At 38.6% G+C, this 25,691-nt stretch overlaps 1 protein-coding gene across 4 annotated transcripts in view; it reads left to right on the forward strand.

Moving 5' to 3' along the window:
• MAP3K5 (mitogen-activated protein kinase kinase kinase 5) overlaps nucleotides 1-25,691 on the forward strand; it is a 232,293-nt gene that overhangs the window by 59,943 nt on the left and 146,659 nt on the right. For all 4 annotated transcript variants that reach the window (XM_028494405.2, XM_024122625.3, XM_028494403.2 and 1 more), the window contains exon 2: nucleotides 16,913-17,052. In XM_028494405.2, the coding sequence (XP_028350206.1) occupies nucleotides 16,913-17,052 (140 nt within the window). The remainder of the gene's footprint in view (nucleotides 1-16,912; nucleotides 17,053-25,691) is intronic.

Below are 25,691 nucleotides of genomic sequence, written 5' to 3' on the forward strand. Positions count from 1 at the left end.
ACACACACACACACACACACACACACACACACACACACACACACACACACACACACCACACACCACACCACACACACACATGCATGAGTGCAGACAATGACCAAAGAAAAGGTGAAAAATCCCAGCAAAATGAAATGCATTTCATTGGGAGTAGCAAGAGGCTGAATTTAAAAGCTGTCTGATTCTACTCCGTGCCATTTACACAGTTTCCCCTATTACCTTGTTCTGGGAGATTTGGATAAGCAGCTTATGTCCAAAAGTAATTTGAAGAACATCCAGGGCTGAGGTCTTCGTCTAGTGGAAGGCCCAGGACCAAGCTTAATGGGGTGAGGGGGGGCAGTTCTTACTGAGATTTTTGACAGTTGCAGGCCCCCTGCTGCCATGGCCTATGGAAGGTGACAACACAGTGGAACAGGAATTGTCCCATTGTTCAGGGTGACAGAGTAAAGGGTGCTGTACTAGAAATTACAGTGGGACAGAAGGCATCATCTGGGTTTGTTTGAAGCAAAACAGGATATGTGTTCGGCTGGCCATTCCAGCACCTTCTGGGGGCCTTGCAATTATTTGCCCTCGTCTGCCTCCTTCAAACCCCAAAATACTAACCACAAATGTTGGTTGTTTCCATATGGTCTAGGGCCTCTCTTGAAGATGTTCTTTAACTAGAGACTTTGTCAAGGCAGCAAGAGTCTGTTGAGGGGAATGAAAGTCATTTTATGGATTTTATATGCCCTGATTATCAAACAGGAAAAGTACAGGAACCTATTTATAAATTGTGGACAGTTCTCTGTGGTGGAAATAAGGTGTGAAGGTACCTCCCAGTCCATGGCCCGCTCTCTAATAGTGGCTAATAGGCATTGAGGGCTCACTGTTGTTCAGCCCTTTCTATGACAGGGACTGTTGTTCTTATTTGACAGATGAGGACACCACTGCGGGAAGGTGGGTTTCCAGCGTAGGGCTACACAGATGAAGCGCAGACTCAGGCAGCCTGACCCCAGCCAGCTACCGCCCACCCCCACCTGGCAGGAGGGACACCTGGCTGTTTGTAATACCTGGTCAGTACTGACTACTGATAGGCCACATTTATTTTGATCTCCCTTTATTTCCACATCTCCTTCAGATCCCATCACTTGGTCAGGGGAGCTCCATCAACTAACTAGCTCTCTCTGTTGTACCTTTCCAAACGCCCTCTATTTTATCAGTTGCATTTGTTTTTGTATGATTATTTGATTTTCTGTCCCCCCACTAGAACGTAAGCTTTCTGAAGACAGGAACTCTGTGTGTGTGTGTGTGTGTGTGTGTGTGTGTGTCTGACTTTTGTATCCTTGGGCCTGGCACGTAGCAGGGATGGGTTGAACTGATGGCTGAACTGGTACCCGGTGTGTCGGAGCTGACGTGGCCACAGGTTACTCTGAGTCCAATAGCAGCTGCTCCAAGAAGAAATGCATGTGCTGCCTGAACTCTACTCACTGTAATTTCAGTTCTTTAGCTCTTTCTGTTTCTGGTTGTTAATATACACATAGAAACAAATGCTGAGAATTCGGGAGATATATAGCTCTCCTTGAAGCAAATTAACTGTGTTAATGCCTTTAGCAAATACACATTTTGTGCTCCCCACTGCCTCAGAATACTCTCCATGGCTGTGGTGATGTTTGGTAAACATATCTTTCGGCCAGAGCAGTACCCGGAAGACTTTTTTCTCTTATTCAGAAGCCTTTCCTGTTGGTTGGTTTCTGTTTGTCTCTCCTGCGTCAGCAGCGTGAATTAAAAGTTGTCTCCTTACCAGCGTTTTCTGTTCAGCTCCTAGGCATCACCTACCTTCCAGCGCACAGACAGCAGATCCCTGGATTGTGAGCGGAGAGAGCTCTGAGAAGGGAAGGGAGTGAAACTCACCTTGGACCAAGGAGTAGGGGAGAGGGATAACATGGGCATCCCAGTGACACATAAGGGAAGGGGATGTACTTAGTAATGCGACTTAGGGTGTGTAAAGGCACAAGCAAAATGAAATCTCTCTCTTCCTAGTAAGAAAAAAGTTTGTATTGAAAAGAATTCCAGAAGAAAAACACAAAACCCACAACATTTGTGCAGCTTATTTTACTGTCTGTAAACTTTCTGCAGGAAGACCAGGTAGATGGAGCAATAAGCCTTTCCTTGGTCAGTGGGAGGTTGTGCCCACGTCCATTCTTAGGTGGTGGGGCAATTCTTCTGGCAGAGAGAAACTCCTAAATGATGCGGTCACAGAGTAACCAGAAATGGCCTTCCTTCCCAGCCTCTGTGTACTGAAATATTACCATTTCTCAAGGCTTACCTCAACGCTGTTGCCCCTACAGTGCCTTCCCTGAGACCCCCGTCAGAATCAATCGCTTCTCATTCAGTGCTCCCGTGGAATATTTACATCTGTTTCATTTGACCCTGGACTTCTGTAGCTCACATGCACTTGAAGGGCTGGTGCTGATTTCTTTGACCTCTTCACAGTCCCTTGCACAGAACAGATAATAAATGCTTGTCAAAATAGACAAGTGTGGGAGCAGAGGAAAGGGAGCAGTTCCAGGGTGCTGTGATGACTGAGATTGAAGCAAGGTTAAGAAACCTGATCCTCCCATGCAGTGTGATAAGAAGCTCTTGGAAGGCTCTGAGGAGGGCATAACCTAATGGGTTACGCACGGAAGGGCGTTGTATGTCACCTCCTGCCCGGCCTGTTGCTGTGTCTATGGAACAGGTGTCTCCCATTTTCCCCATTGCAGAGCTGCTAACGCGGTCTTTCCTTCCCTGTCTTCATCCTAGTGTGGCTGGCCTTTGAGATGGGCTGACAGCTCCTTTTCTCAGTGACATTTTTATCATCCCATGAATGTGTTGCATTAAACAAACAGGCTGTAACTCTCCTAGAGAATAAGTGAACTCCTGAAGAGTGACAGATTTAACTTTAGTGAGAAGGCAAAAAAAAAGGACCCAGACTATTTCGTTACAGTCAGTTAAGGTCAGCAACCTAAGTCTGACAGCAATAGAAGGATTATTTAACAATGAATAGTTTCAGTTCTACTCATTCTTTCTAATAGATCATCTTCCAGAAAGAAGTGTTTAAAAAAACCCCAAAATGAATTGTTGTACTCTACTGAAATATCAACATGTAAGCTGTGGAGTGAAATCATTGCTGGCAGAACCATATTTACACATCTGTTGTGCGAACAGAATTACAGATACTCTTAAAAGAAGAACAAAGTAAATTGGAATAAAAATAGCGCACATTTTGACTAGATGCCGATTACTTATTAGGTGTTGGGAGTGACTTTGACAGCGTACAAAGAAAGCAAAAGCGTGGCGTCTTTTAGAGACATGCTAGATGAATCCTGCTTTAGGGGGGTTTCCGCCTGTCTGCACTTTAAGAATCTGGAGCACCGTGGAGCTCCCTGGCACTCACCCACACTCTTAGATACAGTTGGGTTTATGAGTACAGCAGACGACAGTCATATATGCAAGAAGTAAAAACCCTTTCAAACTGACATGCTTACCATGGTGAGTCACTATTTCTGCCAGACAAGTACTGTACAAGCTGGGCTTCTTTCATTTTACTACCTGTGTTCTTTCTACAGCAGGAACAGTACAGTGTTTATTGCTTGTAATTGAATTTCATATTGTGTGAGGAATAACACTCTTTGATAAAGAATACATATGTGTTAAAAAAAAATAAAAGGAAAAGAATACATATGTTGTGTGGTCCCATACTCCAGCAGTTAGCTTTTTTTTTCCTTTTTGTAATATAGGATTAAATTACCATGCTTCTACCACAGGCTCTTATTACACTTAAAATAATTTCTTAATATCATCAATCATCCTGCCAGTTGTCAAATTTTCTATGTGTCATGATTTTTTTTTTTTTTTGTGGTATGCGGGCCTCCCTCTGTTGTGGCCTCTCCCGTTGCGGAGCACAGGCTCCGGATGCGCAGGCCCAGCGGCCATGGCTCACGGGCCCAGCCGCTCCGCGGCATGTGGGATCCTCCCAGACCGGGGCGCAAACCCGGTTCCCCTGCATCGGCAGGCAGACGCGCAACCACTGCGCCACCAGGGAAGCCCCGTCATGATTTTTTAACATTTATTTTAGTTAGAATCCAAATAAGGTCCCTACTTTGCAATTGACAGTGTCCCTTAAGTCTCTTTTAATATCTAATTTTTCCTTCCATCGCTCTCCCTCACCTCCTGTAATGTTTTTGTTGAGGAAACCAGGTCATTTTTCCTGTAGAATTTTCCATAGTCTGAATTTTCTTGATTGTATCCCTGTGTTACACTCCTGTAATCACTATTGTTGTTTCTGTAGATATAGCAAACATTTACTACAGCTACTTCCCTAGACAGAGTGAGAAAAATCTCCCCTTAATTAGAACAACCTTAAATGGGAATGACATTGCCACAGCCATTTTTGCTTTAGAACTACGTGAGATAATGTTCAGGTGCTCTCTGGCCACTGTCTGTTGTCTCTGTGTGAATAAGTTGAAAAGGTGTAAAGCAATTAGGGAAGAGTATGTCACTCAGGATGCACATCTATAAGGAACAATTAGATTCTTTTTACAGAAATGATCACAAATGGACTCTTGTAACCTTACACAACTTAACGCCAGTGCCAGTTAATCCGGTTGGTACGGATGATGCTTGTGTAAGAGTCTTACAGTGACAGAGGGCTACTCTGTGTGCTTGGGAAATTCACTGAAGCATAAATGCAGACAGCTATGAAGAGTTAATTAAAATTAAATATGAGAGACCTAAAAAAAAAAAAAAATGCCATGCACCATAACCACCATAAAAACTAGAGTAAACTCTAAAAAAGCCTGTTCAAATTTTTCTGAATAGCTCTTTCAGTATCTAATGAAAATAGATTGGTTACTTAAGGACTGAAATTTAGTACATAAAATGAGTTTATAGAGATCTAAAGTTGTGATTATAGACCCTTAAACCCAGTATACCTTCAGGAAATAGAATAATTTCAAGGAGAAAAATAGTTTTCAACGGTGACATAGACATTTTTGCCGTCACAACAGCCTCGTAGGGCTTCCCTGGTGGCGCAGTGGTTGGGAGTCCGCCTGCCGATGCAGGGGGACATGGGTTCGTGCCCCGGTCCGGGAAGATCCCACATGCCGCGGAGCGGCTGGGCCCGTGAGCCATGGCCGCTGAGCCTGCGCGTCCGGAGCCTGTGCTCCGCAACGGGAGAGGCCACAACAGTGAGAGGCCCGCGTACCACAAAAAAAAAAACAAACAAAAAAAACAGCAGCCTTGTATTCCATTTCTGCATATAAGGTGCACCATGGCCCTGTCACATAAATAACTTTAGATTTAATTCTGACTTATACTTTTCTTATATAGCATACTCTTTATAGATCATTGTCCAAGTCTATTGTAATTGCCGTAACATTAAAAAATAAATTCTTAGATTATAAACTAGACCCGTTTTTGTACATGCTGCACAACTTTTTTTTTTTTTTTTCCATTCCCCGCAGCATGAGGAATCTTAGTTCCCCAGCCAGGGATTGAACCCGTGCTCCCTGCAGTGGAAGTGGGGATTCTGAACCATTGGACTGCCAGGGAAGTCCCTAGACCCTTTTTTTTTTTTTTTTGAACATCTTTATTGGAGTATAACTGTTTTACAATAGTGTGTTAGTTTCTCCTTTACACCCTCTCGTGGTCACAAAGCACAGAGGTGATCTCCCTGTGCTATGCGGCAGCTTCCCACTAGCTATCTAATTTACATTTGGTAGTGCATATATGTCCCTGCCACTCTCTCACTTCGTCACAGCTTACCCTTCCCCCTCCCCATGTCCTCAAGTCCATGCTCTAGTAGGTCTGTGTTTTATTCCTGTCCTACCACTAATCTCTTCATGACATTTTTTTTTCTTAGATTCCATATATATGTGTTAGCATACGGTATTTGTTTTTCTCCTTCTGACTTACTTCACTCTGTATGACAGACTCCAGGTCCATCCACCTCACTGCAAATAACTCAGTTTCATTTCTTTTTATGGCTGAGTAATATTCCATTGTATATATGTGCCACATCTTCTTTCTCCATTCATCTGTTGATGGACACTTAGGTTGCTTCCATGCCCTGGCTATCGTAAATAGAGCTGCAATGAACATTTTGGTACATGACTCTTTTTGAATTATGGTTTTCTCAGGGTATATGCCCAGTAGTGGGATTGCGGGGCCTAGACCCTTTTTTAATTTGGAAAGAGAGTTAATACTTTTTGATGTAGGACCTATTTGTATTTCTTTAATAAGCAAAATTGTAGGGGACTGCTATACCCGTGACCAGGAAATATCACTTTATAAAGGACTTGCTATTCACTAAGATAAAAATTGTGATTTATCTACTTGTGCACTGATAATGAAGGATTCACTTGAAGATTGAATCTGGTTAGAGTATTTACAGGGCTCCCTTAATGACACTTACTAAACCACCATCAAAATATTGTGTGCTTGAAATTCCTCTCTGATAAGAAGGAAGGGTTCTTTATTAGCCCAGTCTTCCTTGTGACCAAGAATACTCATTTGTAAGATTGAGATTTTCATGTCTGGTTAAGGTTTTTATCTGTAGCCAGTAAGCAGAATAAAATTGAACTCTATTCTTTGGCGTCCCTCTTTTCGTCAAATACTCCTTTACTACATCTTAGGCAGTAGAAGTAAGGAAAAAAATAGAGTTTTTGGTTCTTATAAGGCTTGGGTTCACATCTTGCTTCTGTAGCTGCAATAGTTAGCATTCTTACTATCACAAATGACATAAAGTTCTCCTAAAAAAGAAATGTACCGGGGTCATGACTTCTGAGAGCAGAGGTAGTGCTGCCTTCTGGCATGTTTCCAGGGATGTCCACAGGATGTAGGCTTGTTCTTGCCATCCCTGGGCTGGGCTTTCCTCTCTGTTGGCCACCAGCACCCGAGCTCTGTCCTAAAAAAAGTCCTCACCTAAATTGAAGGATCTCAGCATTCTCCCTGCCACTTTATTATTTCTCAGTCTTTGTTTTGTATTACTTCCCTTTTTCTTAAAAATATCCCTCCTTTTTTCCAAGTTGACTTTTCCCCCTCACCTTTGATCCCATCCCATCTGTCTTATCCAAAAATATAGAGACAGTCTCCACTAATTACTCCCCCCTCTTTAAAATTTTAATCTTTCTACTAACGTTCGAGCACACCATCCTAAAACTAAACACCTTTAGCCCTTTCAAATCCCCTTCAATTGTTTGATCTCTCAGTTTCCTTATTGAATGTGAAAATCCCTCCTCTGGACCTTAGTGGGTGTTAGTCCTCTTCCTTGCTGGAGAATGTCTGTGCTTGTTACCTCCATTTCCTTAGCTCTTACTCAACACCTTTAGTTCTGCTGAGTTCACCTTCCTCATCATGTGGCTTCTTTATAATCCTTGCGGTGGGCTGAAAAATGACCCTCACCCCTAGGCTTCAGCATCTATGTCAAAACACAGGAACCAGTGAATGCTACTTTATTTGGAAATTTTGATTGCATATGTGATTAAATTAAGGGTTTTGAGATGAGATGATCCTGGATGGGCCATAAATGCCATCACAAGGGTCCTTATAGGAGAGAGGCAGAGGACACTTTGACACCACAGTCACACATACTACAAGCCGAGGAATGCTTAAAACTTCTAGGTTCTGGAAGAGGCAAGGAATACATTGTGCCCTAGAGCCTCTGAGAAAGCCTGATCCTGGCCCTGCTGACACCTTGATTTTGAACTTCCAGCCTCCAGAACTGTGAAAGAATAAATTTCTGTTGTTTTAAGGGATGAAGTGTGTGGTCATTTGTTAAAATGGCCACAGGAAACTAAATACAGCCCTCTTTTGATATTCTGGACAAAATTATTGACCAAAATGAACATGCCTGAGTAACCAGTACCTAGGTCAGGAAGCAGACCCTTACTAGCTCTCCAGAAGACCCCTGGAGCCCCTCTCAGCCATTGCCCCCCACCAAAGAATCCTCTATTTTGATTTTTTTTTTTTTTTTTTTTTTTTTTTGTGGTACGCGGGCCTTTCACTGTTGTGGCCTCACCCGTTGCAGAGAACAGGCTCTGGACGCACAGGCTCAGCGGCCATGGCTCACGGGCCCAGTCGCTCCGCGGCATGTGGGATCTTCCCAGACCAGGGCACGAACCCGTGTCCCCTGCATCGGCAGGCGGATTCTCAACCACTGCGCCACCAGGGAAGCCCCTCTATTTTGATTTTGAATATCACATTTATGAACCTAATATGAACAGGATCATAAAGTACCTACTTTTTTGTATCTGGATTCTTTCTTTTAGCAATCTGTTTGTGAGATTCATCCATGTTGTCACATAGGGTTATAGATTTTAAAATTCTCATTGCTGTATAGTATCCATTGTCTGCATATAGCACATGGTATTTCTTCTACTGTTGATGGTTTATAAATACTGCTGTTATGAACATTCATTACATGTCTTGGTGAACATCTATTTGTGTTTCTATTGGATATATAATGAAGAAAGGATGTCCCAAGTCAAAGATGCCTTCTCACTTCTTTCTATACTAAGTTGATAATCTCATCTACAATTCTACTTCAACTATCACCCATCATTCTGACTCTTAAATCGCTCAGTCTGATTCTCATCTTTCTGCTTAGATACAAAGTGACAGCTGTCAGATACACACACACACACACACACACAATGTTTAGTGTGTCCCAATCCAAAGTCAAGTTACTACCCCAAAAATGGTTCTTCCTCTTGTCATTTATTATGTTAATGACAGGTCATCAGTCTTAAACATTCAAGTTCAAAACAGAATCATTTTTAATTCTTTTTTTGATTATCCTGCATCCACCAAATTTCTAAAGCTTCCCCACCTTGATTTCCCCACCATGTTATCTCTATATTAGTTTAGGGGCATATGTCCCTTGAATGACAACTTAATTGGTTTCCCACCTTCCAGTCTGTTTTGATACTCATCCATCCACAAATTCTAGGTTTTTCTTCACAAAAATTTGATCCAGGGGCTTTCCTGGTGGCGCAGTGGTTGCGCGTCCGCCTGCCGATACAGGGGAACCGGGTTCGCGCCCCGGTCTGGCGCGCCCGGAGCCTGTGCTCCGCAACGGGAGAGGCCACAACAGTGAGAGGCCCGCGTACAAAAAAAAAAAAAAAAAAAAATATGAAAAATTTGATCCTGCTGCACCCCTTCTCAAAACTCATGGACATGGATGGATCACCACTGATTGTAAAGTCAAGTCAGAATTCTTTATGTTGGCTTGCTATGCCTTCATAATTTGATTTCAACATCATTTCAATGAGTAATTATTCATCTGAGGCTTCATCAGGTGGTATTGAGTTATATATTCGCATTGTCTTCAATAACATGATAAATGGCTCAAAGGGCTTCCTGTGAACATTTTTTGTACTGGCTCCATATAATGACCATATATTGAGAGTTTCCTGTGCCTAGTGCACATGTAACCCTTACAACAGTTTTATGTAGTAAATACCTGTGTTACTATCCTCAATTTACAGTTGAGGAAACCGAAACTCAGAGAATTGAAGGTGTCTCATGTCACCCAGCCAGAAACCTAATTAGGATTCAGACACTGGAAGTCATGAAACAGCTTGCCTGCCTTTTGCATATTCGTGACTCCTCTCAAGTCCACTGGAGATGGGGAGGTTTCCTTTCCAGCTTTTCAGCTCTGTAGTGTGCTTTTCTGAGGCTGTACCTCCTCCTGGCCGAGAGCTGTGGTTCTCGTGTGGTCCTGCCACTCTGGGCTGGGCACCTCCTACAGATGTGTGCTCTTTCCCCCTTGCATTCTCTCAAGCTGGTGCATCGTGAACTGAACTTTTGCAGCTATTGCCCAAGCAAGGGGACTTTAGTTCTTACACCACCAATCTTATTTGGTTCTGCTCCCTCCTTCCTTCTTTCCATGTTTCTCTCCTTCCCCTTTTCCCGCTCTTTCTTTCTCTTTTGTTTCTTTTTCCTCTCTAGGCTTCTCCCCTTTTCTCTCCCCACACCCCCGCCCCCCTTTGGTAGGTGCAATAGCTCTCAACATTTTTACAAGACCAACCTCTGGAAGTGCAAACCGTCCCTCTGATCACTTACCTCCCAGGCTTCTTTTCAGGTTAAAAAACCCCCCAATACCTCAGTATAATAAACATCAAACAAGCAAATTAGGGCTGGGGTGGGGAGATTATATATATATTTGCTTGAGCAATATATGAATGATTCATGCTTGAATCACTATGCATACATTTATTGGAGTTTAGGGACGAGGAAATTGGGGGCCAAAATCTATTGTTGATACAAATATGTATCATTATACACAGTAGGGTTAACTAAATAACATACAAGAAAATAAAAGGGTGCTGATGAAACTAAATGAGTCGTAATTTAAAGCAGGAATTGCCAAACCATGACCAATTCAAAACAACAATGATGATGGATTATTCTTCTATCCTTCCTGAAAATCTCAGCAATTCTAGCTGTACAATAGGAGTTTTGCAATTTCTCAACATTGTATCCCTGCCAGACTTTAGAAAACTGACTTAGAATCTTCAGGATACTCTCCTGGGGCACTACTTTTAGGCTATGAGTAACATTTTAGTAATTTTCACATTGTAGATTAGTTGCAAACAGCCCTTATTCATTCATAAAAGAAAAATCAATGGAATGCAGGTTATGCTTCCCTTAAGAATTAGGAAGGGATGATCATTTGGAGGTTAGTGTCTGCTCTTTAGAGAATCTCTCTTGGTTCACCCATTAAGGATCCCATTGGGAATTGACATAATTTTCTATTGTGGTTTTCTGTATTTCTCAACCAAGTCCCAGGTACCCTTCCTTTCCTTGGCTTCTTCCATAATGTCTTTGATGTGCCAGGGGTGCTGTTTGAGGTGCTCCACTTTCTGACTTCATTGCCAGCTGATGCCTCACCCACATAGGTTTCTGTCATCCATCCTACCAGAGACTGGCTCAGGATGTTTGCTGAATTAAACTGGAACTAATGGGTCATTGTGGGGATTAATCCATCGTGACTGGATGCGTAGTTCTGTGTGATAACTTGGGAAGTTTCCAGTGATTATGAAACGTTAGAGCGCGGAACAAGACTACAGAACAAGCTGAATCACTACTGGGCTCTTGCTTTGTCATCAGCGATCCTGATACTTAAGGAAAAAAACTGAATAGATAGAAATAAACATTCATGTCTTCCTTCAATGCTGCTTTTTACAAGCAGCAGCGGCAGCTCTTGTGGAATATTTAACTAACAGATATGGTTTACCAAGGAAAAATTAAATAGAAAGTAACGCAGACCATGAACCACTGCCATTTGCTGACCGAAATGCAATTACGCACAACAGTCTTATGTGATTGTCCTAGAAATTTATTATGCTTTAATAAACTCCTGGCAAACCTAATTTGATGCTCCATTTAGCGTTAATTGAATTGGAACAAGGAAAGAAACTACACCTTATATACAACTGTGAGAGATTTTAATGTCTTTGCCTATATTTTTAAATGACTGACTTAGCCTTAAATTTTGAAATGTGGCAATTTTACGCACAATATTACCGCAGAAACTCAATTAGACGATTATTAATTGCATTTACTCATGAAATACATTACAGGAGTATATACATCAGTCCCCAAATCTATTTTTGCATTTCATTTTTGTTCTGATCTTTGGAACCTCCATATCCTATAAGTGTAGTATGTGGCTCATTTAAGAATTAAGGGCATGGATTCTCCAGCCAGATTGCCTGGGTTTGAATTCTGGTGCTACCACTTTCAGAAGGATTTTGGGCTGATTACTTATACCTTCTCTACCTCAATGTCCTGAGATAATAACATTACCTACCACAAAAGGGGTATTATGAAGATTAAGTGATTTAATATTTGAAAAGCACAGAATGTCTGACATGTGTAATTACTAAATACATGTTTATAAAATAAAGTGGGTAAACTGTACCCCATATAAGTGGGTTTCAAAAATGGTGGAGCATCAGGCATTTATTTAGTTTGTTTTAATTACATCATCTTATGCATTTTAGCATGTCTTAGGATGATTTCACAAGGAAAAAAATTTTCACCTGTTTATTTTATTACTTTTGAGAAGTTATGCATCAGAGTCAGAAGGTAGCCATAATAAGATAATATTTTCTTTAGTTAGATAATGAAATATTATTGTGTAAAAAAATGCTGTGTAACTAGAAGTCCTAGCCAGTATAACAAGGCAAAACAAAACAACCAACCAGAAAACAAAAACCATAAAGACATACAGATTGGAAAGGAAGAAAGAAAACCATTTCTAGTTACAGATGATATGATTGTCCATGTAGAAAATCCCAAAGCATGTACCGAAAAAAAAAAAAAAGCTCCTTGAACTAATAAGTGAGTTTAGTAAAGCTTCAGGATACAAGGTCAGTATACAAAAAATCAACCATTTTTATGTACTAACAATGAACAATTGGGATTTGCAATTTTTAAAAGAGTACCATCTATAATAGCACCCCCAAAATGAAACAGGTATAAATTTAACAAAATATGTGTAGGAACTATATGTTGAAAATTACAAAATACTGATGGACAAAGTAATCAAAGAAGACCTAAATAAGTGGAGAGATATGCCATATTCATGCACTGAAAGACTCAATATTGTTAAGATGTCAGTTCTCCCCGAAATGATCTATAGTCATCATAATCCTAGTCAAAATTCTGGGAGAATTTTTTGCAGCTATCAACGGATAGCTCTCAGCTACCAATTGATTCTAAAATTTATACAGGAAAGCAAATTGAAGAACTAAAGTAGCTACAACAGTTTTGAAAACACAAGAGTTGGAGGATTCACGCTGCCTGATTCCAGTACCTACCGTAAAGCTACAGTAGACAAAACAGTGTACATAGCACAGACGGTCCCCAACTTACAATAGTTCAATTTATGATTTTGGGACTTTATGATGCTACAAAAATGATACCCATTCAGTAGAAACCATAATTCAAAATTTTGAAGTTTGATCTTTTCCCGGGCTAGTGGTACGGTCCTCTGTTGTGATGCTGGGAAGTGGCAGCGAGCTGAAGCTCCCAGTCAGGCAGGCAATCAGGAGGTGAAACAACCGATACGCTTACAACCATTCTGTTTTCACTTTCAGTACACTATTCAATAAATTATATGAGATATTCAGCACTTTATTATAAAATAGGCTTTGTGTTAGATGATTTTGCCCAACTATAGGCTAATGTAAGTGTTCTGAGCACATTGAAGGTGTGCTAGGCTAGGCTAAGCTATCATGTTCGGTAGTTTAAGTGTATTAAATGTATTTCAATTTACAGTACTTTCAACTTACTGTGGGCTTATCTGGACATAACCCCATTGTAAGTCGAGGAACATCTGTATTGGCAAAAGGTAGACACATAGATCAATGGAATGGAATAGAAAATCCAATACTTTTTGGAAGAGAAAATCAAAATGGATCATAAACTTAAATGTAAAATGTAAAAGCTATAAAACTTTCAGGAGAAAACAAAGGAGAAAACTTTTGTGACTTGGGTTAGGCAAAGATTTTTTTGAGATACCACACCTAAAGCACAATCCGCAATAGAAGAAAAATTTGATAAATTGGGCTTAAAGTTAAAAACTTCTGCTCTCCTAAAGGCACTTAACAGAATGAAGAGGTAAGTCACAAACTGGGAGAAAGTATTTGTAAATCACATATCTGACAAAGGAAACATATCCAGATAATATAAAAACAGACAAAACTCACAGTAAGAAAACAAACTCAACAATAAAAAAATGGTCACATGCTTTGAACACTTTACAAAGCAGATGAAAGAGTAAATTTTCCTCTATGGAAATTAAGATATATATTAAGAAAAAATACAAATATATTAGAACAAATCACTTATCTGAATTTGAGGTAGGAAAAATGCCTGTCTTCTTCTGAGTTATCATATGGTATTATGGTATTTTAAAATTACTATACAATTAAGCAGTTTTAATGTTCTATACTGCATCCCCAAATGGGTCTGTTCCTGTTTAGATGTTTAGATCTAGTGAATATACCTTAGTTTGCTTTTACCATTTATTTTAAATGTCTCGTTTATCTCTTAATCTGAAAGCCTTCTGCAGCGTTTGCATTTTGTTTTAGCAACAAATTCCACGAGTCGGTTCTCTGGAAAGAACCCATTTCCCCCCTCTTGTCACTAATTTAACTTAGCATATTTCTTTGTATATCTCTCATTTATTTTTCATCAGCAGCTGTTTTATTTGGTTTCTCTCAGCCGCACTGTATGCTTTCTCTTGATTTTAAAGCGGCGTCGCCGACTGTGAGTGGCTGGCGTCTGTGGGAGGAGCAAGCCGTGTGGGCGCAAGGAGGCAGATGGGGCGTGTGGGTGAGATGCAGTGACTCAGTTTGTTCGGGTGTTGATTTTTGATGTGTAAATGGTAAGGACCCCAAAAGAAAGCTCTCCATTTGTATTAAAGAGCCCTGAAGTCATGGTTAGCCATGAAAACATCTTTTGAAGCTCCTGTGACCTGTCCTCCCCTTTTATAACCTCACTTAATCTTCTGTGTCTTCAGCCTCCATTTGATCTGATTTATTTCTCCTTCACAGAATGCAGACTCTAATTTCACATTCATTAGATAAGGCCGACTGTCTCAAACAGCCTCTCGAGGGTCTGTGACCCTTTTATAAAAGGGCTGCACTTTGGTTTTACATTCAGTCACACGGGGCTTCAATGTTCTTTGTGTATTTTGGTGGGTTCCTAAATTACAAAAGTAATCAATGTTCATAATAGAAATTGTGAAAGACATAGAAAGTATAAAGAGGGAAAGGTAATTCATAATTCCATCACACAACTATTATCACAGTTTACATTTTGGCATACAACTTTCCAAAACGTTTTTATTCATGTGCATATATACACACAGAATATATAATAATCTATTCATTATAATGTATACATTATATTTTAATGTGTATGCTATACATTATAATGTATATATTTTAATATTTTTCCTTAATATAGCTTGAATTTACCCCAATATTAAATGTTCTTCTATAATATAGTTTTCAATGGTTATATAATTTGCCATTAATTGAATTTATCAGTGTGTGTGTGTGTGTGTGTGTGTGTGCGCGCGCACGTGTGCGTGTGTATGTGTTTCGCCATTTTTCTACTGATGGATATTTAGGCATTTTCCATTGTTACTGCAAAAATAATATTTCAGTGGATATACTTACAAGTAAATCTGCCACATGTATAGGAATTTTCAGAGGATAAATTCTTAGGAATGGAATCATTGAGTCAAAGAGTGTGCATAATTTTAAGGACTCAAGTCTCCTAAAATGTTTACACTTCCCCACAGCATGTAAGAGTATCATTTCTTTGCATCTCCATTGGGTATTTTGAAATATCTTAGGCCACTTGTTAGGGAAAAAACTTTTGACACTTTATTATTCGTTTAATGTGCATGTATTAGTAGTGAGATGTAGAATATTTTTATATGTTTATTTACCATTTTAGTTATACTTTTGTGATTTTACCTGCCTATGTCCATAGCCCAATTTTCTATTGTAATGCTCTTATTTGTTTTAAATTGACCAATCGAGATAATTTATAAAGATATTAACCTTTCATATGTCACGTATTGCACATATTTTAAACAAATTAGCATCATCTGTTAAATTTGCTGTAAACATTTTCATTTTAATTATGAGTAGGATCTGTTTAACTATTACATTTTCCAGAAGCTTATTATGATTATAAAGGAAGCTCTTGGTTTTCATAATTTTGCATCTTGACACCTTACTAAATTGTATTATTACTCATAGTGGTAGTTTAATTGATTCTACTGGGTTTTTTTGGTTGGTAATTGTAACATCTGCAAGTAATGATAATTATGTATTTTATTTTATAGAATTATGTTTCCATACTTTGTGAAATCTTATTGCATTAGTTAGGATTTTCAGAAAGTGTACTAGTAGTGAGAATAGTTGACAGCCTTGTCTTTTTCCTGATTTTCATGGGAATACCTGTAAGCACAAAGTTGGCAGTTGTTATGAAATATATATTATTCTTCACTTTAAAGAAGTGCCCTTATATTTTCAGTTTGCCGTTATTTTTAATGAGAAATGGAAGTGGATTTTGAATTTTAGTTAAAGTATCAATACTTGGGGCATCTTTGGGAATGCTGATGATTTTTTTTCCATTGAGCCATCCTTGCATTCCCCAAATAAATTTTAAACCCATGATCTAGTGGTCTTAATGTGTAATGCTTGGTGCATTTTGCTCAGTTTTCTTTCATGTTTTTGTCTGTATACATAAATGAATTTGAGACTAATCTGAATTTTATTTTTGGGACATTGTCAAATTTTGGTATCAAGTTTATGCCACCCTGGTGTTAGTCATCTATGAGCTTTGGAAGAACTTGTATCTGTGGTTATATTCTCCTTCTTAGTCATAATTTCTATGCCTTTGATTTCTCTTTTTCTTGATTATACTTGCTAAGAACTTGCTAGATATTAATTATTATAAAATACAGCTCTGAATTGAGTCATCATCTTACCTATTTGCTTTTATAAATCTCATTTTATTACTTGCTTCTGTTTCCCATGGCTCTGCTTCTGGAACCTTTGTTAACTTGTTTTCAGTGTTGAAATTTACCAGAGAGAGTAAGTCCTGCTTCCCACCATTGCAGACTCTCCTTAGTTTCCAGTAATTATATGACCCCCTTCTTGTTTTAAAAGTTCAGTTTTGCTGCAGTTTGTAAAACCACTTCTGATAGAACTGCTAATTAAAAAGTCAGTGGTAAATGAAGAGGGAAAGTCCCTATCGTTTCCTCATTTCCTCTTTGAATACTAAGTAACTGAAACCGAAAAGTGCTTACTGGGCATTATTTAGGTGTCATCTTTTGGGGGACTTTGTTTTCTGTTTGCAGATATTGCCGTGGTGGAGATGAGTGATGCCTTCCGGCAGCCGTCTTTATTTTACCACCTTGGAGTGAGAGAAAGTTTCAGCATGGCCAACAACATCATCCTCTACTGTGATACTAATTCAGACTCTCTGCAGTCACTGAAGGTACCTCACTTGTTTACTAAATATTTACTCTAGGCACCAGAGGTTTAGGGATAACTCTCCGTCATCCAAAAAAAAATTCAAGTAGTATATGTTTATGAAAGGATGTTTTTGTTAGTCCAATAATTATGTAACACTGACGAATTACATTGTGAGGTTTATCTGGAATTCAATGTGGAAATTTGATGATACACAGATAGGGGAAAAACTTAGTGTTGATTTCTGAGCTCTGATCGGAGTTGCAGTTGAGGAGACTGTTGTTGATAGGAAGTTGTCAGTATACACACTGGAGAAAGAAGAGGAGATTGCATAAGGTATGGACAGCCCTCGTGCTGTGTCACGATTGGGGGTTTCATTGGGCACACCTGTCTCCAACTAGAAGTACGCTGCCTACTGAAAGTACTCTGAGTAGAAATTCTCTGTCACCAAAAATTGCCATCTTCTTTCGCTGGGATATGATTTCAATTAAAGTGGGAAAAGGGGAAGGAAAACTTACTGTATTTGTCTGCAAAATTCAGCATGTCTCATGGCATTCTCTCCATTATAGGAACTTAATGATAGGAGGGTATTTCCTCCATCCAAAAAGATTGCCTAAAATGCTTTTGCAAGGCCAAGTGATTTTACACCGTGTGATTCTTTGAAAAGCATCTAACAGTTCAGCACATAACTCATGCTGAACCTGGTATCATTCATTTCCTTTGTGAAACTTCCATCTACCTCTTTGTGGCTTTTTCTCATCTATACTTTCAAGTTCCCAAATCAAAGCCAGCCTTGGAACGTGGAATCCTAAAACCCAGAGCCATACTTCTAATAGCTTAGGAATTGGTAATATGAAGATCTCTAACCCCAAATCCAAGCCAAAAAAAATTTAGTAATATTTTGCTTTTATCTGAATATCTGAAGCTTATATGACTTTCTCTAAAAAATCTGCAGAGTGTCATTTAGCAAATACCTTTACTGCATGCCAGGCATTGTGCTGGGGATTGATAGGCTATCCCTTTCCAGAATACTCTGAAATAGTATTAAGAGATTTTCCCCAACTCCGTCTAAATCTATTTTTCACCTGGAACAATTCTTTAAGCAACCCCTACTTAATTTTTCCCCAGATGTACCCCTTTAATTAATGTATCATACATTTCATGATGGTGTATTTTTAATTAAACATTTTGATTTGGTGCTATTTACAACATATATTAGCAGTTGATGAAGAGATTATTTTATTTACTCTTTGTATTCTGCTATTTTATTTTCTTTGCATTAAGTTTATTTTCAGCAGGCAGTGTTGTGTTGGACATTTTTCACACTACACTATTTTTATTCTTGTCCTACTGGTATCTGGTGATTTAATTTTATGGCCATCCTTTCCTAAGGAAATTTTTTTTAATTACATTTGAGAGAAAGAGATAAAGCTAATCTTATCAGAAATTTGTGTGGGACAAATAAACTGATTTATTTAATTGCTTTCAGCCAGCCTTTGTATAGAAGTGTTATTGGTATTTGAATAAAACAGTTCTTTAAAGAGGCTTGTCTATCTGAAATATACTCATTTATCTTGTACATAATCGCTGCTTGTTATTGAGCACTTACTATGTGCTAGGTACTAAGTGCTTTACCCACATACATATTCACATTTAATTCTTAAAACATCCCTGTGGGGTATATATTCTTTTTTAAAAAAAAAATAAATTTATTTATTTATTTATTTATGGCTGCGTTGGGTCCTCGTTGCTGCATGCAGGCTTTCTCTAGTTGTGGTGAGCAGGGGCTACTCTTTGTTGCGGTACGCGGGCTTCTCACTGTGGTGGCTTCTCTTGTTGCAGAGCATGGGCTCTGGGCGCACAGGCTTCAGTAATTGTGGCTCGTGGGCTCTAGAGCACGGCTCAGTAGTTGTGGCACACGGGCTTAGTTGCTCTGCAGCATGTGGGATCTTCCTGGACCAGGGATCAAACCTGTGTCCCCTGCATTGGCAGGCGGATTCTTAACCATTGCGCCACCAGGGAAGTCCCTGGGGTATATATTCTATCACCAAATTATAAGATTGCAAACTGAGACTCTAACAAATTCAATCATTTGCCCAAGGTGATATGGAAAATTTGGGACCAGGTCTGCCTGACTCCAAGGCCTGTTCCCCTTAACCACTAAACTTAGTTGCAGTTACTTTTAGTTAGAAGGATATCAGACATTCCTGCTAAGTGTATTCATTTAGAAAAACCCATCAAGCATACGTCCTGAGTTGTTCCATGCAACATCCATCCCTTCTTTTGTCTTCCTCCTTCCCTTGACTGTATGTTATTGACTGTATTCCCTAAGCTTTTGCCATTTTCTTATTTAGTTTGTTCCTGGCCCAAATACCTATTTGGTATTTGGTTTGTCCTCTGGTTGCAGAGGACAAAGTTCTGGGGTAAAAAGTGTTTTTTTTTTCAGTCTCTGAGCAATGGAAGTTCCTTGGGTTCTGCTACTGAGGAAAGTCTGTGTGTGTGTGTGTGTGTGTGTGTGTGTGTGTCTGTGTATTTTTAATTTTTAAAATTTATTTCTGTTGCAGGTACTTATAGATGTAACTGTTATCTCTGCCATCTACCAACAGAAAGGAAAACTGCTGTGAAATAAGGCAGAACAAGAGATATTTATAAATAATATATTATGTATGGATTAACCAAATAAAAACGAAGCATCTCCCTATTTTCACAGGGCAAAGACAGAATGAGAATGTTATTATCACATATCTAGCTTCACTTAGGTTGATTCTTTGGGCATCTAGAAAGTACAGCTGCACCAGTTTTATTTTCATCTACTGCTCTTTGTTGAAGAGAACAGTTTCTTTTTGGCAGTAAATTCTTAGGAAGAAATCATAGGAAAAATTTTTTTTAAGTTTAAGCTTCTGAAGAATAATTGTTAGGAACCATATAAGTACTTAAAATCTATGTCTGAGTTTTCATATGAAAGCATATTTAGAATCTAATCAAATCATGTACTTGCAATAGGATTCGTAGTCATTTTAAATTACAAGTACTCTCTTATTGTAGCAAGAAATTAATTTTCTTCAAAAAAAAAGATCATTGTTGCACTTTGAGAAAGGGAAGTTGATAGATATTCTTTTTTTTTCTTAGCATTGTAATAACAATTTTCTCTAGATAAGTATCATGAAAACTTCTTATGTGCCTATTAATGAGACTCTTAATGCTGAGATTTACATTTGCTTGAAAATAAGAAATTGCTGGGAACAATTGTTTTCTGATTTATTTCGTGCATCAGAGAAATTATCAGATCTTCCCTTGGGGTCTCTCAGTAAACGGGACAGTAGGTTTGGACACCATTGGCCAGTAAGTTGTTGGGCTGATTCACAGAATGCGTCTGTCATCAGAAGGGGCTTGGGAGAAATGAATGGCTGTTGTGTACAGTGAGGAAGTTGTTTTAATGAACCATCTCTTCTATCATCAGAAATTCCTTTACAACAACAGCTCTCAGCTCTAATTCTTGTGATTCTTCCCCCTTTTCCCTTGTTTAGCTCCCTCTCTTTTTTCTAGGCTACTCCCCACTCACATTAAATAATGTTTCATATAAAAACAAAGCAAAATAAAACAAGGAAATACCACTTAAAAGCCAACAATTAAAAGCCCTTATTATACCAATGGCAAGGCTGTGGAGAGTGGGAAACGTATGCATTGCTGGTGGGAGAGTATGTTGGCACTACCTTTTGAAGATCAATTTGGCAATAGCTTATAATATCAAATGAGCGTATCACCAAGAGTCAGCAGTTCTGTCTCTAGATGTATACTGTAAAAAAAAAATCTTTGGCATGCGTAAGGAGATATAATCAATAATGTTTATGTTAACATTGTAATAACCTCTCCCCCAGAGGAATTGGTAAATATCTATCAACAGAAGAATGAATAAGTACTTTCTGGTATAGTCATTTAATGGAATCTTATAGAGCACTTAAAATGAATTAACTAGAGCTTTCTGTACCACTATCAATATATCTCATAAACAGTGTTGTGGGAAAAAAAATTATAGAAGCTTGTGTACAGTATGGTGCCACCTATACAAAATGTAATGACATACAAGACAATTTTTTTATACATTTATATTATAAAAGGATAGAAGTATGTATGGGAATTATAAATAAATTAAGAATAGTTACCTCTTTGAAGGATAGGAGTGGAATAGAATTGAGAGGGGATGACAGGAGTCTTCAACTATTTATGTAATATTATATTTCTAAGACTAGGTGGTATATGCATGGGTGTGTGAAAAAGTTTTGTTTATTTTAAATTTTAAAAATTGAAGTATAATTAACTTACAATATTGTATTAATTTCAGGTGTACAACATAGTAATGATCACCATAAGTCTAGCTACCATCTGTCACTATACAAAGTACATTACAGTGTTATTGACTGTATTCCCTATGCTGTGTACTACATCCCCATGACTTATTTATTGTATAACTGGAAGTTTGTACCGCTTAATCCCCTTTACCTGTTTTCCCCATCTTCACACGCCCCTCCCCTCTGGCAACCATCAGTTTGTTGTCTGTATCTATCAGTCTGTTTCTGTTTTGTCTTGTTTGTTTGCCTGTTTTGTTTTTTAATCCTGCATATAAATGAAGTCATATGGTGCTTGTCTTTCTCTGTATGACTTATTGCACTCAGCATAAATATTCTAGCTCCATCCATGTTGTTGCAAATGGCACGATTTCATTCTTTTTATGGCTGAGTAGTATTCCATTGTACATATATAAACATATATACGTACCACATCTTCTTTATCTGTTCATCTATTGATAGACATTTAGATTCTGTATCTTGTTTCTATATCTTGGCTATTGGAAATAATGCTGCAGTGAACATGGGGGTGCATATATCTCTTCAAATTAGTTTTCATTTTCTTCAGATAAACACCTAGAAGTGGAATTGCTGGATCATATGGTAGTTCTTTTGAGGAACCTCTATACTGTTTCCACAGAGGCTACACCAATTTACATTCCTGCCAACGGTGAATGAGGGTTCCTTTTTCTCCACATCCTTGCCAACACTTTGTTGTCTTTTGATGATAGCCATTCTGACAGGTCTGAGGTGATATCTCATTGTAGTTTTGATTTGCATTTACCTGATGATTAGTGATGTTGAGCATCTTTTCATGTGCTTGTTGACCATCTGTATGTCTTCTTTTCAAAAATGTCTATTCAGATATTCTGCCCATTTTTTAATCAGGTTTTTTACTATTGAGTTGTATGAGTTCTTTATGTATTTTGGATATTAATCCCTTATTAGATATATCATTTGCAATTATCTTCTCCCATTTAGTAGGTTGCCTTTTTGTTTTGTTGGTGGTTTTCTTTACTGTGCTAAAGGAGTGTATGATTAAGTTTTATATTTTTATATACTTGAAATATTTCATAATTAACCTTTTTTAATGAAAAAGTTGTTATACTCTGTTATTTCCTGTAGTCATCAGGATAATTTACATATATTGGGGCATTTGAATCTCAAAATATTTTTCTAGTTTCTTTTTTCTAATGTTCTAGCTGTGGTTAGAAAGCCTCACATGCATTTGGATCTTTCTTTCTGCACTAGGATAGGCTTTATTCCCATTTTATCCATTGCAGAATAAATCTTTGTCTAGAGATTGATATACATATCAGTTAGTGGTGACACAGCTTGTGTTGAAGTTTAATGATTATGTGAGATTATTCCTTACTCAAGAAATTTAGTTGTAGTTTTCTCTGTAACCATTGCTTTTTTTTTTTTTTAATTGGTCCAGGGATCCTTTATTTATTTTGGCTGCGTTGGGTCTTTGTTGCTGCACGTGGGCTTTCTCTAGTTGCAGCAGGGAGCAGGGGCTACTCTTTGTTGCAGTGCACGGGCTTCTTATTGTGGTGTCTTCTCTTATTGAAGAGCATGGGCTCTAGGCGTGCGGGCTTCAGTAGTTGTGGCTCACGGGCTTAGCTGCTCTGCGGCATGTGGGATCTTCCCGTACCAGGGATCGAGCCCGTGTCCCCTGCATTGGCAGGCAGATTCTTATCCACTGTGCCACCAGGGAAGTCCCTGTAACCATTGCTTGAAAAGTCACTTTCCAGATGGGATTTGCTTTCATAAACTGTTCTCTACAGCAGTCTATCTACATGCTTAATCCTTCACAATCTCACTGAATCTAATACCTACATGAGATATTTGTACACCCATGTTCACAACAGCATTACTTACAATAGCCAAAAGATGGAAGCAACATAAATGTCCATCAGTGGATGAATGGATAAAACAAAATGTGGTATACACATACAGTGGAACATTATTCAGCCTTAAAAAGGAAGGAAATTCTGACACATGCTACAACATGGATGAACCTTGAGAACTACCACAGTTGCTCATTCAAACAGTTCCATGGTACCTAAACCCATGTTGTATATCTGTAGATACAGAGAGACCCAATCTCCTTTAGTGCTTATATATGAGAAATTGGACATTGTCTGTTTTTCTGGTAATCATTCATTTCCACCTGAAGCAAATGGTTAGTTTTGCAAAGAGCAGCCAGTGATGCCCATGTTGTAAATTTTGATGATTATACCAGTTTCTAGTAAATTGGTGAGGATATCAAGGTAATTTTTGTTATAAATACCTTGAATTTAAGTTAAATTTTTATATGTATTTGGCAAATTTGCTCAGATTCTAGAGTGTTCTTAAACCCATAAAACTTTTTTTTCGTCTTACACCACTGCTTCCTTTTCTTAAAGTTTCATCTCCCTTACCAAGATAAATAACTAAGATGAGTTTAGTTTTAGACTGAATTGCGTATGAAATTAAAATTTGTTTTTTTCCCAAAGGTTTATGATTCTTTAGTTTAATAATGAATTTTTACTGCATTCTTTTCAGCACTCTAAAATAGCACTTAACTTAGTCAGTGGTACAAAGTACACAGTTAAGTATTAGGGAAAAAAGTCATTTGAGAATATGATCCTATAAAGTAGTCTAACGATTTGTGAACGTTGGGGGCCCTGCCCCATATAACAGTGCTGCTCCTGGACATTTTCACAAGTGTCTCGCTTACTTGATAACTAACCGTTGATTTGTAAACCATGGCATTCTGTATCTCCCCTGTTCAACTTAGCCATCACATACACTTTTTAATATTTCATGGAAAGATTTTTTTTTTCTTTTGAGAGAAAAAAAAGTCTTGTTCTTTTATTTTACTTATTCCAGAAATGATCTAACTTTCACCTGAGCTATAATAATTCCATGTCAAATTGGGGGAAGAAAAAGAGACAATTTTGGGGAGGAACAGCTAAGAAATACCTGTGAGCATTGCTGTATCAAGATTTTCTCTCAAGATCTTGAATTGACAGACTCGATGAATGATTTCTTTAGCAGGAGTTGATTTCCAGTTGTTGAATCCCTGAGGTTGGGGAAAGGGCTTGAGACTGGAAAATCCAGTTTTCTTTGATGTCAATTAGCAATATTACATCTTCAAAGGAATTATCTGTATACTGGATAAAGTATTCCCCTGCTTTCCTTCCTAATTCCTCCTTTACCCTCCCCCATCCCATTGTTTCTAGCATCTTATTTCCCTTTTGTCAAAGGGAGAAGGGAATCTATGCTACGTAGTGAATGGAAGATGACGTCATATCTCTGGGTTGGCACCAGGTATTCTCTTCATTTGTAGAGACTTTCATCACAGGCCCATGAGTTCGAATACCTTAAAAAGCAAGAAGGAATACCTCTGCGCACAGAAGGTGTGAGTCTGAAAGCCTCCTAACTCCCACCCAAATGGGGCAAGGCTTGCTGTATTCTGTTCCCTTTTTTTTTTTTTTTTTTTTTTTTGCGGTAAGCGGGCCTCTCACCACTGTGGCCTCTCCCGTTGCGGAGCACAGGCTCCGGAAGCGCAGGCTCAGCGGCCATGGCTCACAGGCCCAGCTGCTCCGCGGCATGTGGGATCTTCCCGGACCGGGGCACGAACCCGCGTCCACTGCATCGGCAGGCGGACTCTGAACTACTGCGCCACCAGGGAAGCCCTGTTCCCTTTTGTTCGTTATAAATAATTGATTCTTCCTGTGGAAGTTGATCTTTTTGGCACTGCAACCCATCATCCTATTTGAGTCCTTTTAGAATGCATCCTTGAAATTCTTACTGAAATCTATGTGTAAAATGTAATTTCCTGTGCCGAAATTCATTATATTGTAACTTTGCAACAATACAGTTTGTTTTTTGAGAAATACTTGTACTTGAATAATATGGTTCAATTAGGCATTGCTGAAAGAAACAGCTGATGACAAAAAAGAGGAAGTTGATAATAATAATAACACATGATAAGAAGTTTGTGTTAAGAAGCTCTTTCAAATGCTGTACGTATAAAATGTCACTCTTCAGCATCTCAGCCGTTTAAAGATATATATCTACTTATAGTAGAGTTCTCCCACCAAGATAAATTTTTTTTTAACATGAAACAAAAGTAATAGAGGAGGAGAAGAAAGTCTAGAATTTCTTTTAGGATTACTTTCCAGCCTGGGTATAATTTAACCTGATTTTTGGTACAGGTTATTTTTATTGACAGTTGCTCATATGTCTTACCCGTGATCATGATGTGTTCTTCCCCATGATCATGAACAACACAGGTACAAGATGCCTCTGTATCTGATAACGGTGGGAA

Source organism: Physeter macrocephalus, chromosome 10, assembly GCF_002837175.3.
Source record: "Physeter macrocephalus isolate SW-GA chromosome 10, ASM283717v5, whole genome shotgun sequence".
NCBI classification, from domain to species: Eukaryota; Metazoa; Chordata; class Mammalia; order Artiodactyla; family Physeteridae; genus Physeter; species Physeter macrocephalus.